This window comes from Primulina tabacum, chromosome 4 (genome assembly GCF_025594145.1).
Source record: "Primulina tabacum isolate GXHZ01 chromosome 4, ASM2559414v2, whole genome shotgun sequence".
NCBI classification, from domain to species: domain Eukaryota; kingdom Viridiplantae; phylum Streptophyta; class Magnoliopsida; order Lamiales; family Gesneriaceae; genus Primulina; species Primulina tabacum.
In genome coordinates this window covers 11,414,805-11,428,050 of record NC_134553.1, presented here as the reverse complement: position 1 = coordinate 11,428,050, position 13,246 = coordinate 11,414,805, and the positions used below count along the sequence as shown (strand labels likewise).

The 13,246-nt window shown below is 33.8% G+C and overlaps 1 protein-coding gene across 8 annotated transcripts; it reads left to right on the top strand.

Annotated features, from left to right (window-relative positions):
* The first annotated feature begins 5,188 nt into the window (after positions 1-5,188).
* LOC142543083 (uncharacterized) lies at positions 5,189-11,341 on the top strand. 8 transcript variants are annotated; one of them, XM_075650096.1, is made up of 13 exons: positions 5,189-5,469; positions 5,550-5,592; positions 5,723-5,778; positions 6,003-6,069; positions 6,209-6,305; positions 6,403-6,423; positions 8,134-8,230; positions 8,991-9,074; positions 9,683-9,723; positions 9,812-9,880; positions 9,983-10,042; positions 10,722-10,773; positions 10,866-11,341. In XM_075650096.1, exons 1-13 carry the CDS (start codon positions 5,406-5,408, stop codon positions 10,952-10,954), a joined length of 840 nt encoding a protein of 279 aa, XP_075506211.1. In that variant the 5' UTR covers positions 5,189-5,405; the 3' UTR covers positions 10,955-11,341. The 8 variants fall into 8 exon arrangements, with proteins under 8 accessions (XP_075506211.1, XP_075506210.1, XP_075506212.1 ...); XM_075650097.1 differs by having other exon boundaries at positions 5,203-5,469; positions 5,723-5,857; XM_075650089.1 differs by having other exon boundaries at positions 5,210-5,592; positions 5,723-5,857.
* The last annotated feature ends 1,905 nt before the right edge of the window (positions 11,342-13,246 follow it).

Genomic DNA, 13,246 nt, shown 5'->3' with positions numbered 1-13,246 from the left:
TCATTGGCAGACTTGCCAAAAACTAGATGTTCGGTGGTATCGACGCTTCGGATCAGATTCACTCCGATTGTAGACATTCGATACAGACATGACCGAAGTCTAGGAATAAGACGTACAGTTACCCCGATTGGGAGGGTAGGTGACAGACAGTGACGTCTTATTCACACCGGGATCCCTAGAGTAGAGTCGAGTCGAGTCAAGACATAATTTGATTTGAATTGCATGTTTAGACAGATCGGTTCATAGACTATGGAGCCATTGTTATTGCTTTCATGCATGATTTATGATTTCGTATCAGCATGTATACATGTTTTATACTGGGATTTGTTCTCACCGGAGTTTCCGGGTGTTGTTATGTCTGTATGTGTGCATAACAACAGGTGGGGCAGGATCTGGGTCACGTCAGAGATGAGATCAAGATAGCGTGGTGACTACGGGCGCAGAAGATCACTAGTGATATTGTACTAGATTTGTACTACTCGTAGTTTATGGTTTGTATTAAACATTAGTGATGTGTTTGTAGTAAAACATGACATGTATATTATATGTGTTGTAATTAAATAAAGAAAGATATTATGCTTAGTATTTACATTTGAATTAATGTTAAAAAGCGAAAATTTGACCCACATTTTGAATAAAGATCCAATTAATCCCGAAAAGAATTGAGTTAGAGCTCGGGTCCCCACAATCATAATCATCACTTAATAAAAACATGTATATACGTAACTTTTCCTTTAAACCAAGCATGCAATGTATTTATCGTAATTCCATAAAATTTAGGAACGTGATGCATAAACATTTAAAAACATGATAAAATGTGCTCAGAGCGCTACCAGGTCCAAAATCCCACCCCGGGAGCAAAATTACCATTTTTCCCCTGTAAACCTAAAAATTACCGCTTTGTTCCTACACGTAAAATTTCACGTCTTTGATATTTTCTTAATTCCATTGAGTCTAACATGTCCCAAATAATTATTTAAGCCTACGTGAATTTTCCCATATTTTTATTTGGCTTAAATCCATGACTTCTAAATTAATCTTTAACTATAACATATTACTGCTTTTAATCTCGAATTAATCCAAACCTTAGCATAAAATTCTCAAATTAAAAAATTAGACTTCTAATAATTATTTGAGCTTAAATATAATTTTCCAAAATTTTATTAAGCTTAAATCTAGACGTTTCAATTAATTTTTTAATTAATATTTCGTGTGGCGATTAAATCCCGAATAATTCCAAAACTCATTATTTTGATCCGAAGCTTACCAAACTCCTAAAAATGTCCCAAAACATATTTAAAAGCATCCCTAGACGTAAACTCGATCTCATTTCATAACTTAACCGAATATTTTAAAACTTGGACCGGAATCCCGGTTTTAACCCGAAACAAACCGAAACTTAACCAACTATTTCCCAACTTCTTACCATACTTATTATATATTTAAAAGGCCCTAAAACCTCAAAAACCAGACCTCTAAACTTTCGAAAATGATCCTGGGCCGTGGCTGAAAAATCCAGCACATATTCCTACAAAATTCATTTGCTCAACTCGGTCCTAACTTGCTAGCCACTCCAACCAGCCCCGAACCAATCTACTAGGGACCAAGACCAGACCCTAAGGGACCTACCCGACTCACACAACCAGCCCCATGCAGCCTACACAACGAAAACGAACGCTAGAACCCGAAGGAAACTACCGTGGCCGATTCTTATTAACCCACACTCGATCGACTAAGGGGCTTGTTCCAGCAGCACTGGAGCCTTCTTAGGCCGTGGATCAGACCCACCAAGGTCTGTTCCATGCCTTGGATCGGCCCTTGTGCCGCTGGTTCAAGCAGATCAACCAAATCTCCTCACCAACGAGCCTATGCTTCAAGGAACGCGCTCAATTCCTTCTTGATTCGACACAGCCTAGTATCCAGCTTACACTCCCTTCTTCCTGGGTGATTAGAGACCTACAGCATCACCAACCAGCAGCCCTTTCACAACAGATTATCAAGAACGTAAGTAAGTAGGAAGAAATACATAACCGAAGCAAAGAAAACCGAATATCTTTCATGCATCAAGCTGGATCGAAAATTATCATGCATAAACACATTCATCAGCATATAAAACATGTATGATGCATAAAAAATTATACAAAGCATGCCTTGATGATGTATATACGCGAGGAGATCGAAGAATGGAGCAACAAGGAAGCACCGAAAGAATTTTTCTTTGCAAAGGAGTGAAGAGGCCGAAGCTTCCCACCATGGCTGCTGAAAACAAAACGAGAATGAAATGTCTGAATGAAGAGGAGGGTGTCGGCTGGTTCTATTATTGGTGTAGGGTAGATAGTATAATATTTATTTTAATTATTAATCAAAAAGCTAATGAGCCATAAACGATTTAATAAAAAAATTAAAAGAGTTTTAAGTCCAATGAGCTTAAAATTGGCTCATTAAATCCAAACACACTCCCAAAAATTATTTCGTGTTGAAAAGTTTTTGAAAATATTAGTTGAACCCTCAAAAAGTTCTCCGATTCGATAAAATTTGCGTACTGGTTAAAATAAAATCACGCGGGTCAAAATACCCAATAAAATCTCATTCTTGAAAAATATCTTTAAAAAAACTTATATTAATTAATAAAAATTAACCGTGTAATAAAAATAATTTTTCGTGAAAATTCTCCGGTCTCCGTCCCTCGTTCGAGCACGAAATGAAACTTAAAAATCTTTAATGCATAAACCTTTAAAATTTCGTGAAATAAATTCTATCATGCATGAATTAATGCATAAAAATAATTAAACACATAATTTATGAAATAAACATACATTTAATGTTTTAATACAAATTAATAAAAGACCAAAGAAATTTAAGAACTTGCATGCATGTGGTTTATGTGACCCTTCAAATTCTCAGAATGTTACACCAATAGTACACGCGATGCCACTATTATAGTTATCACATAGTTATCGAATTAATATGCAACCCTCGATTAACCAATGGTTGCAGATTCGATCGGGATATATGAGATGAAGGGACCGTACTGTACGTTAATCATAATCGACTGGTTCTTGCAGGCACTATCAGTGATACCTAGGGAATCATGGGGCGATGCTACTAGACGCTCTTACCATGATTCGATGGGTCTAATCAGAAATATGATTTCTGACATTCTCATTATCAATTGTTGATACATAGAATGGGACAAATTAGGGTAAGCCCGAATAAAGGATTATGTCCTGAATCACAAGTAGTTGTGAACCCACAGCTAGCTGTGTCCTGAACCATTGAAGGTCACACAAGCACTGAATCATTTGTTCCCGTTGAGAGAATAAATTCAAGGAGTTGAATTTATATTATGATATAGTAAATTCAAGGAGTTGAATTTATGATAATTAAATTTTGAGAAAATAAATTCAAGGTGTTGAATTTATAAGATATTAAATTCAAGAAGTTGAATTTATGATATTATAAATTTTGAGAGAATAAATTTAAGGAGTTGAATTTATAAAATTTGATAATTTAATTTATTAAACTCAAATGTTGGGTTTATTAGATATTAAATTTTGGAGGTGATATAAATTCAAGGAGTTGAATTTATAATTTAAATAATAAATTCAAATGTTGAATTTATAATGAATTTAATTAATTAAGCTCAAAAATTGAGTTGATTAAATATTAAATTAAATTTGGTGGGAAGTAGGTTTAATGGGCTTATAGGAGTACAAGTCCAGCATACTAAATAATTAAAGTTCTTAATGTACATTAATTAATTAATTAAAATAGTTGGACTAGCCCAATTAATTAATCAAGACCATTAAAGTTAATTATGATTAATTAGGTTATGGCTTAATTATATATAGATGTATGCAATCCATAACCCTAACAACCTACACCATAATTTAAAAACTTCAGCCTCCATCCTCCAAGAATTATACGGCCACCTCCTTTGAATTTTCAAAGGGAATTTTGCCTCATCTTCTCAAATATTTTTCTCCTACGTAAAATCCCTTCCATATTTTCTAGTGCAATTTGGAAGAGGATCAAGCGATCTAGTCGTGGACTTGATAGGAGGATCAAACAAGGAATTCATCGAAGAAAGTTCGTAGGGATTCATCAAGAGCTAATCCGTTTATACCGGATTAGTTGGAGCCACGTGATTAATTCACAAAGGTATAATTTTCTAACATCCTATGAATGTTTTTTTGTTAAAATCATACGAGCGCCCAAAGCAAATCATATTTTGATTGTCAAAATAAAATAAAAATTTTTAAAACTTCCGCTGCGTTTGGGCGTGTAGAAAACCAGATCCAACAATAAATTATCGCAGGGTGCTATAGTTTTATAAAATAATAAAGATAACAATGACAAAACTAGTCTTATAAGTTAATTTTACGAGACAATTCTTCGACTCTACCTAGGGGTGGGCAATCGGGTCGGGTTTTTCGGGTTCCACCCGACCCGAACCCGATCGGGTGCAATTTTCGGGTAAAATAGGGTACCCGAACCCGAATATTTTTTAGTCGGATCGGGTTCGGGTATAGAGTTGGTACCCGAATTACACGATCGGGTACCCGATTTTTTTTAAAAAAAAACATATGGGTTTTCAATGACCGGTCCACTTTAATAAATTGGAAAGGCCAGAGTCCAAAGGCCAAGCTTATAATTCTACGTTACAGAATTCCAAAATCCATTCCAAAGGCCAAAGCCAAAGCACCTCGCGAGACTTCTACTTAGAACGGTTATCAAACTCAGATAGTGAGATTATAGAAAATTCAAGAGTTCATCAATTGGACCGGTTTTACCTTATCAAATATTATAAAAAAAATTGAAAATTTATAAATTATGAATATTACCAAAGTATATAATTCAAATTTTTTTATTAAAAAAGTCTGTCAATTACGAGAACAATTATTTTTTGTTTAATTAATTTTAATATGTTATAAAACTAGTACTCTATATTGTGTTGTTTGTGTAACTTTTGTACACATTTATGAGATAATATTATTTTGATAAGCCTATTTTCTCGTCATATATTATTTGTTAGACACAAAATGATAAAATGTTACTTTGTCAAAAAAAAAAAAAAACCCGAACCCGACCATTACCCGAACTCGAAATTATCGGGTACCCGAAATTCGGGTAGTGGCCTAAATCGGATCGGGTTCGGGTATATATGCGGATTTCAATCTGGTCAAATTTTAAGTTTAAATTCTAGCTTTCTTTTAGAAATTAAGTTTTATTTTCTATCACACTTGTTCAATTTCATATTTGTTTCTAGATTTTTAGTAAATGTTGGTCTTTGATGATTCCAATCGTCTTTGTGTTTCATGTCCGAGTCGGTATAAAAACAAAGGGTCAATTGATTTCGCACGTTCCTTCCGGATATACGAATATTAGCTTGAACCCACAACAGTATGGAAGCTGAATCATCCGCAAATTCCACCGAAGAAATGCCGGAATCAGACCGAAACCCAAAACATAAATCTTTGATAACGAGCGGTCTGGTATCCATCATCTCTGTTTTCGTCACTCAGTTAACTCTCTTCTTACTTCCTCAGTTCCTTCCCACCTTATCCCTCCTCACTCTCCTTCCTCTCTCAGGTTTTATTTCATTCCAATTTTTTTTCTCGCAGCAGAGTATGTATATATATTTTGTATATATATATACACATTTGAAAATTATAGTTATTTTAGTGATTTTCTATTTTATGTTTTTTCGTAAATGTTGCAGCCCTTTTGATTGTGGTTGTGATGGGATTGGGGAGATGCTGCAAGAAGGTTTTGGGTGTGAGAGCTTCGGCCCCAGCTTTCGTTTTCTTTAGCATATTTTTTACCTGGGCTGTTTACATTTATGTGGTTCGCCAGGGTAAAATTCTATTAAAGGACCTTGCCCTGTGTGATTGAAATGATTTAGTAACTTCAGAAATTGATGAAATTTTGATGTCTTGGGATGCTTGTAATCGTTGTGGATCTTTTGTTTCAAAGAGGTTTATGTTCAGTGTTTTTTGCAGTCATTTCACCTGTGATGGACATTGTATTCAACATAGAGATCGTCACGGTGGTGATTGGTCTTCTTGGGTGAGTTGCTTTAATGTGCATAAAAGCTTTTCTATGGATTTATGGTTTACCTTGGAACAGAGCGATGCATTGATTTTTTAGATCTTTTTTGTTCGTCCCATATATTGATGATGACTGAGAATCATATTGTTTGCTGTAGTATCATGTCAGTTGACCCTGGATTTGTAAAAGATCAATCTTGCTGCCTCAACACAGTTGTCAAAAGTTATCCCAACGAAGTTGAAGAGGATGGAGGGGTTGTACAAGTCTGCTAGTTGTTTGATTACACAAACATAAGCTTTAAATCTGATATATTTTTTTATTGGCGCTAAAGGTTTCTATTTTTTCATGCAGCAGGGATCTCTTACTGAAGAAGTAAGATATTTCACCATTTATTTTTTTTAATGGAAATTGACACTATTCGTTCAGTAACCAAAATAAGATTCGGTGACTTGTTCTGTGCTATCACTATCTTAGTCAGCCTATGACTGATGCTTTAAATATTTCATGTATTTTGAATGCTCATTTTCCTTTGTTCATCGGATGTTAAGTTGTATCGAACTACCGATCAGTTGAGCTTTTGTGCATTTCTGTGTAGGAAACTTTTACATGTATTTGTTTATTAATAGGATACTCTTTAACTCACTCCATATGATTTTTTTTGGTGTTGGTGGCAAAGGGGTCGGACTAAAAAGGGAACAGAAGTGGTTAATAAATCATTTGCTCCCTCTTATATATTTTAAAAGATTTTTATCAAGTTTTCCATCTGATCAGAAATGCGGGCTAGAGAAACTGGCGTTTTTAGTGAGAACGACTAATGCAAAACCTGCATGGAACTCGAAGCCCGAAATTTTTGTATAATAATAGGTTGAGAGTTGTATATAGTAATTAGTAGAGTAAATAATGCGATAAAGTAAAGAATACCAGATCTTATAGAGAGGTTCAAAGGTATTGTAAATTTTCTATTTCTCTATTTGCTGGAAGAAATGCATTACTAGCCTTTAATCACATTGATCCTCGAAGCAAAATCTCTTAGGAATTACAAGGCTCAATTACCAAAAATACTAAACTCGTAGATAGTCATGCAGAATCTGTCCCCAATGTTGAGTCTCTGTTGTTTCCAATGTTTAGAGTAACCATAATATGTGCGAGCTTAATTCGTTTCAAACTGGAGCAGCTCAAATCTCTGTGTAATGTGTATGTGATTCATTAAAACTCATTGCTTAATGAATACAAGGTAGCACATATCCATATGTGATTCAAGGGTAGTGTTAAGATGGTCGGAGTTTCTTGGCATCATTCCATTCGTTTTTATTTTCTTGAATATGTTGATGAAAGATAGAATTGAACTTTACATGTTGGATGTGGCTTTTGTACTGTCTGCAAAACTGTTATCCTGTTTTGTCTTTCTGCCTATAGACATATTTTAAAATTCAACGGTAATGTCTGTCACAAATACTGATTAACCCTTGAATAATGCAGATCTCGTTATCTGTTGTGTGCTGTTCTGGCAAAGATAATTGTCTGTGCTATGACAGCACACCTAAAGTCTGACTTAGAGAGATATGTCCCTCACTTCTACGTGATCACTTGAATGACTAAGAAGTCTCCTTGTTGAATGTATCCACTAGGTTTCTGTTAGGATAATTAATCCCCATATTGAATACAAGACGGTAAAACAAATAATACATACAACTATGGATGAAAATCCCAGAGTAAAGCCTATTTCGCTTCCCTAGCTATGCTATCAGTTACAAAATGGAAATTATGCTGAATGAACCGTACAACTTTCTCACTTCTCACAATATATTCCCTTCCCCATATAACTCCTCAGCCCAACTTAGTTAAATCCATAACAACATAGGCTCACTATACTCAAGTCCCTAACAGTTTCTTCTCTGCTGGTTCGGCAAGGCTAGGTTCTTCTTCTTACTTGTTTGTGTCGGTTGTTGTGTCCCTGTGTCTTTGCTGCGACAGCTATTCTAAATATATTCCAAATTATTTTGTTGTCCTACCAAAAATCTTGCAAAATATTTTAATTTCTTATCCTGTAGCACTCAAAATTCATTTTCTCTTTCTTCCCAGAGTTTTACTGCGCTCAGGAGGGTAAGATATTGCAGGCACTGCGACAATTACATAATGGGTTTTGACCACCATTGCCCTGCTTTTGGAAATTGTATAGGTAATATGTCTCTCTATAAATTTAGTTTATTTATATCATGGTGCCCCAAAGATGGAATCTAGAATTACCTAATTGCTTAAAAGAGCACTTCTCTTCATGCTGCTCCGCACCATCTTTTTATTTAGAGGTGAGCTGCAGGGAGCTGGGTTCAGGTCTATGAGAAGGTGCAGAAATAGCTAGAGCTGTTACGAAGTATAGAAAACATTTTTCTTGAAATGGCATAGATAGTAGATACATGAGAATGAATTGGAATTGCTTCTTCTACCTATGCCCTCTCTCATCTATCTCGCCTGTAAATCTTGCTACCAGTCGGGAGCACCTTATAAGATTTGTTATGGCACTTCAAATATATGTTATCAAAAATAGCCCTAACTCCACTTAAATAAAAGGGATATTTAGATAATTTTGGAAATATGATATCTTCTCATATTTAACCTATTTGTTAGTATATGTTAAGTGGGGTTAGATGAAAATAATTTTGGTATGTAAATTTGTATTCAAAAAATACAATTAAGCTACAAAAATTTAATTTTATTAAAATTAATTTTTCACCTAAAAATTTCTTGCCTAAATTGTTTTAACTAGAAAATAGTAAAAGAATTTTATGAACTTATTTTTGTACACATGCATAGTATATGTTTGATTAATAGTACATATTATAGCTCATCCACTTTGCAATAGTACATTACAAATGAAATATAAGAGTTTAGTTAGATATACTTACCATTTTAACCATAAAAAATGCTCTTTTACTGTGCAGGTAAAAAAAATCATTTTCTCTTCATCGTACTTCTTGTTGGAATTTTGGCATCTGAGGCATCTTATTTTGCATGTGCTTCTAAGTGTAAGTTATGACCTTCCGGGTTTTCCTTGTACTTCCATTCTGTTGACCATAGATGTAATAATGCCAGAGGCGAAATTGAGAGTTGGATTAGTTCCCAGCTTTAAAAGAAATTGAAGCAATATATTGATAGTTTAAAACATCATTTGGTCAAACTCTTTTTATTATTACTCTAAATATTTCTTATTAGAGCGTGGATTCCGAGAAATTATCAGGCTCTACTTCTTGAATTTGGATGCTCAAGCTACCTCATTTAAAGTAAAGGTTTCTTTGAAATTGCAAGAGAGCAAATTATGTCCCACTTGATTTCTATTTAGTCTCTTCCATAATCAAAATTCATTAATGCTCCCTGAACAAGATTGTCTGGAGCTTTGGCATTGCAATTCTAAAATGCTGAAACCTTTCACCATTAAGATCCGTTCACAATATCCTTTTCTCGAGCACGACCAACAAAATTTCTTGGATCAAACTGACATTATTTATTAGTCTCAAATTGATTTCCAATGTAACAATTCAGGTGCTTAGGCATAATACCAGCTAAGCAAATTCATATATTTGAATAAACTGTTAGTTAGAGTATATGATATTTTCATGTTTCTACTATTCTCCAGACACTGCAAAATCTCTAACTTCAACCGAAGTTGGAAGAGAGGTATGATAACTTCCCAATCTCACGACTCTTCTTTATTTTTAATGCATTTGTACAATGTTTTGTGACATGAAATGTTCTTTGGTTCTAGCAGTCTACTGCTTACAGAAATTTGGTTCTTGGTACAATGTTGTTTTCTCTGATTCAAGTAGTTTGGCAGGTACCTCTTCCCATGCGGCCCCACACACTACCTCTTACTTTTGTTTCCCCTCACCACAATGTTTTATCACCTTTTGATTGTTATGTTTTTTTTAACTTGTAGGTGGTTTTTATTGCGTGGCATGTCTACTGTGCGTGTTTTAACATCAAAACCGATGAATGGGTAAGTTGTATTTATACCTTGAAGCGGACAAATAATTTATGTCTTTGTCTGAAACTGCAAGTAGCCTGATAAGTCATGTCAAGTGTATCTTTTAAGTTGAGTTTACTTCCGACCTGATTAATTATATTTTCCCCGTGTTTGTCTGAATACTCTGTTTCATTTGCTGGTATGCCTGTCTTGTACTCTGCGATAGGTCCAATTTATGACAAGTTTTTGACCAGTGACTTAGAATGATATTTCTTCACCATTTGTTAGTCGCAAGAAAATGAAATGGGGTATTGCTTCGTTTAAGCTAAGGATTCGGAATCTTTTATTATAATTTGGTGAAACTTCCGTCTGGAAAAAACGGATTGATTAAAGCATATCTTGAGTTGTAAGATATTACTCATGGCCAACTAAATAGCACAATGGTGATAGGTCTTGAATTCGAGTGATACTAACGTAAATATACTTTTAAAAAAATTACAAAATATATGAGAGGGGGATCATCTATACTTCGTTTTACATTTTTCTTGGTCATTTTGGCATAATTGAATCTTTTCAACATTTCTTGTCCAAATTCTATATTTTTGCATCTGTTTCTCCATCTCCGTGTGCTGCTTTCTATAGTGGATTCCAACTTACTTTTCTTGGAGTTAGATGAGCGCGTCTACTGGTAACCGAAACTACACTTTTGCAGATAAACTGGGAAAAGTATCCAGAGTTCCATGTTGAGGTCATCCCTTCCTCTGGTAACTAGAACTGCTGCTCATAAAGCGCAGTATCTTTAAACTTGCATAAAATCCCATTGAAGCATTTTCCCTCGACTGATCCGGTTTTGCAGGCGTAACTCAAACTGTAATACAGTTCAAGAATCCGTACGACAAGGGAATTGTGAACAATCTGAAGGATTTTATCGCAGCAAAAGAATAATTTAAGGCGTCTTTTGGCAGAAGAATTTGAATTCAAACATTCTTCAAGTCATTGGGCATGGATCTTAAACGTCGGGTACTAAATGTGTGGCCAGCAATGAACGAAGAAAAGGCAAATGATGCAAGATTGAAAATCTAGTGCAATTGCATCCACTTTGCCAGTGGCGGATCCAGCAGACGGATTGACTCCAAAACGGAAAAGGTTTTGAATCCCCCAACCGCACACACACTGTACTAAATCGCCCCTTCCCCTGTATAAATCTGGATCTGCTTCTGAACCAGAAACATCTCTTATTTAACATCATGTTACATGTCGGCGGCTGTCTACCAGGCAACCCAACTTTTGAAATTTTACAGTTGAGACTTCATTTTCTTGGTTGCTACTAGTTGAATTCCTTATCTTTTTATGTCTCGGTGGTTACTTGTGATGGAATGTTTGCACATGTTTTACATATATTCGAAACCAAAAAGTTAATTCAAATGGTTCTGGACTATCAATGGATGGAAAGTTACTTGCTTTTACTTGTTAATAATTTGACATTCCAATATGCTTTATGTTCTTGTCAAGGGGTAGACCCGATTGGTTTTCTTGGAATCGCAAGCTCACGAGAATGTTTGATTCGACTTTAATCTTATGGTGCAGATACCATCCCGTCTTTCATTAGAAACAGAACTGATCAGTTTTCGAATTGGAGTCATCGATTATGAAAGCCGTAGTTATGTACATGCAATCACCTAAAATTTTATTGTTTAAACGAAGTCATGTTTTTGTTTATTTATTTACCAATAACCAATTAGAGAAATCTCATAAACTAGTGGTGTTTATCGATTGATTCGGTTTTCACAATTTATTTCGTTTTAGAAATATGTTATTCGATATTTGAACATTTTTGTTTTGGTTTGATTCGATTTTCTACTAAAACGGCTTGATTTATTAAGTTTAGATAATTATTTAAATTAGTAATTAAAGTATATTTTAAAATGAAATATAATGTCTGCCTAGTTAATTATTTTTTTTATCAAACTTTTGAATATAGAGTTTAAATGAATTAAAAATAATAATCAACTAAATAATACTTAATTCACTAAATATCAATTTACAGAACATATGATATTGTTGTGCCTAAAAATAAATTTTCGTGAGAAACAGATATAAATGTTAAAAATCATTAATCTTATTAAATTTGGTTTTCTTATTCGATTCAATTTTGACATATAATTTGAAACCAATCATATAAATTTCAATTTTTTTAGCATTCATTTTTACTCTTAGATATCACATAGTTTTATTATTTGAAAACTCATCAAAACTTATTTATTTATTTTTATGTTTAAATAATTAATAAAATATAGCTTTCCTTAATTTAACTAACTCGGCCTAAATTATAGCTTTTGTTACACATTTTATCCAATTTTTTGGGGCAAAAACTTGTGTGAGACGATCTCATGTGTCGTATTTTGTGAGACAGATCTCTTATTTGGGTCATCCATGAAAAAATATTACTTTTTATGCTAAGAGTATTACTTTTTATTGTGAATATCGATAGCGTTGATCCGTCTCACAGATAAAGATTTGTGAGACCGTCCTACTCATTTTTTGGTTTCCATTGAACTTATTATTTTATTTCACGTAGTTCTGATTAAACACTATATTTACAATATTAATTATTAAAATATTATTAATTATTTAATTTAATTTAAAATAATATAAAATAGTACTTAATATATTTTTTTTCCAATCATTTCCTTAGACTTCTATTTTTTGGACACATTTCCACTTAGTCGATATATATATATACACACACAGAGAGAGAGAATAACTCTCAGTTTTTCAATGAGCTTTGTCTCATCCCCACCCTTTTGCTATATCCACGCTTATAGTTTGGCAATGCAGGTCGTTGTTATGCAGAGACACTTGGGAGAGCATATATGAATCACAGCTTTAAATGGAAGTCTCGTTGGTTTTTTTAATCATCAAATCCTTTCCCAATTTTTGGTGACACGACATGAGCTCGAATTCGAATTTGTGAAAATATTTGTTTTTAGAATATATCAATATTTTATTATAAATAAAGAGGCCATAAAGTAATTTATCTTGATGCTACGAAATTATCAATTAATCTAAAACTAAAAACTTTTAAATACTATATGATTGAACTTATTATGATCAAAACATAACACTTCAGTTGTTGTATTGTTAAAAAATTTGAGTTATACTTTTAATATCAACTATAATTTTTAGTAAAAATGACCAACATTTGATCATATTATTGAGATCAACGATAACGTGGAG

Excerpts from the sequence above, each read along its gene's own strand:
- LOC142543083 (XM_075650089.1), top strand. The coding sequence starts at position 5,406 with ATGGAAGCTGAATCATCCGCAAATTCCACCGAAGAAATGCCGGAATCA. Across the intron at positions 6,070-6,208 it reads GTGGTGATTGGTCTTCTTGG|TATCATGTCAGTTGACCCTG; the intron begins GTGAGTTGCTTT and ends TGTTTGCTGTAG. Across the intron at positions 10,043-10,721 it reads ACATCAAAACCGATGAATGG|ATAAACTGGGAAAAGTATCC; the intron begins GTAAGTTGTATT and ends ACACTTTTGCAG.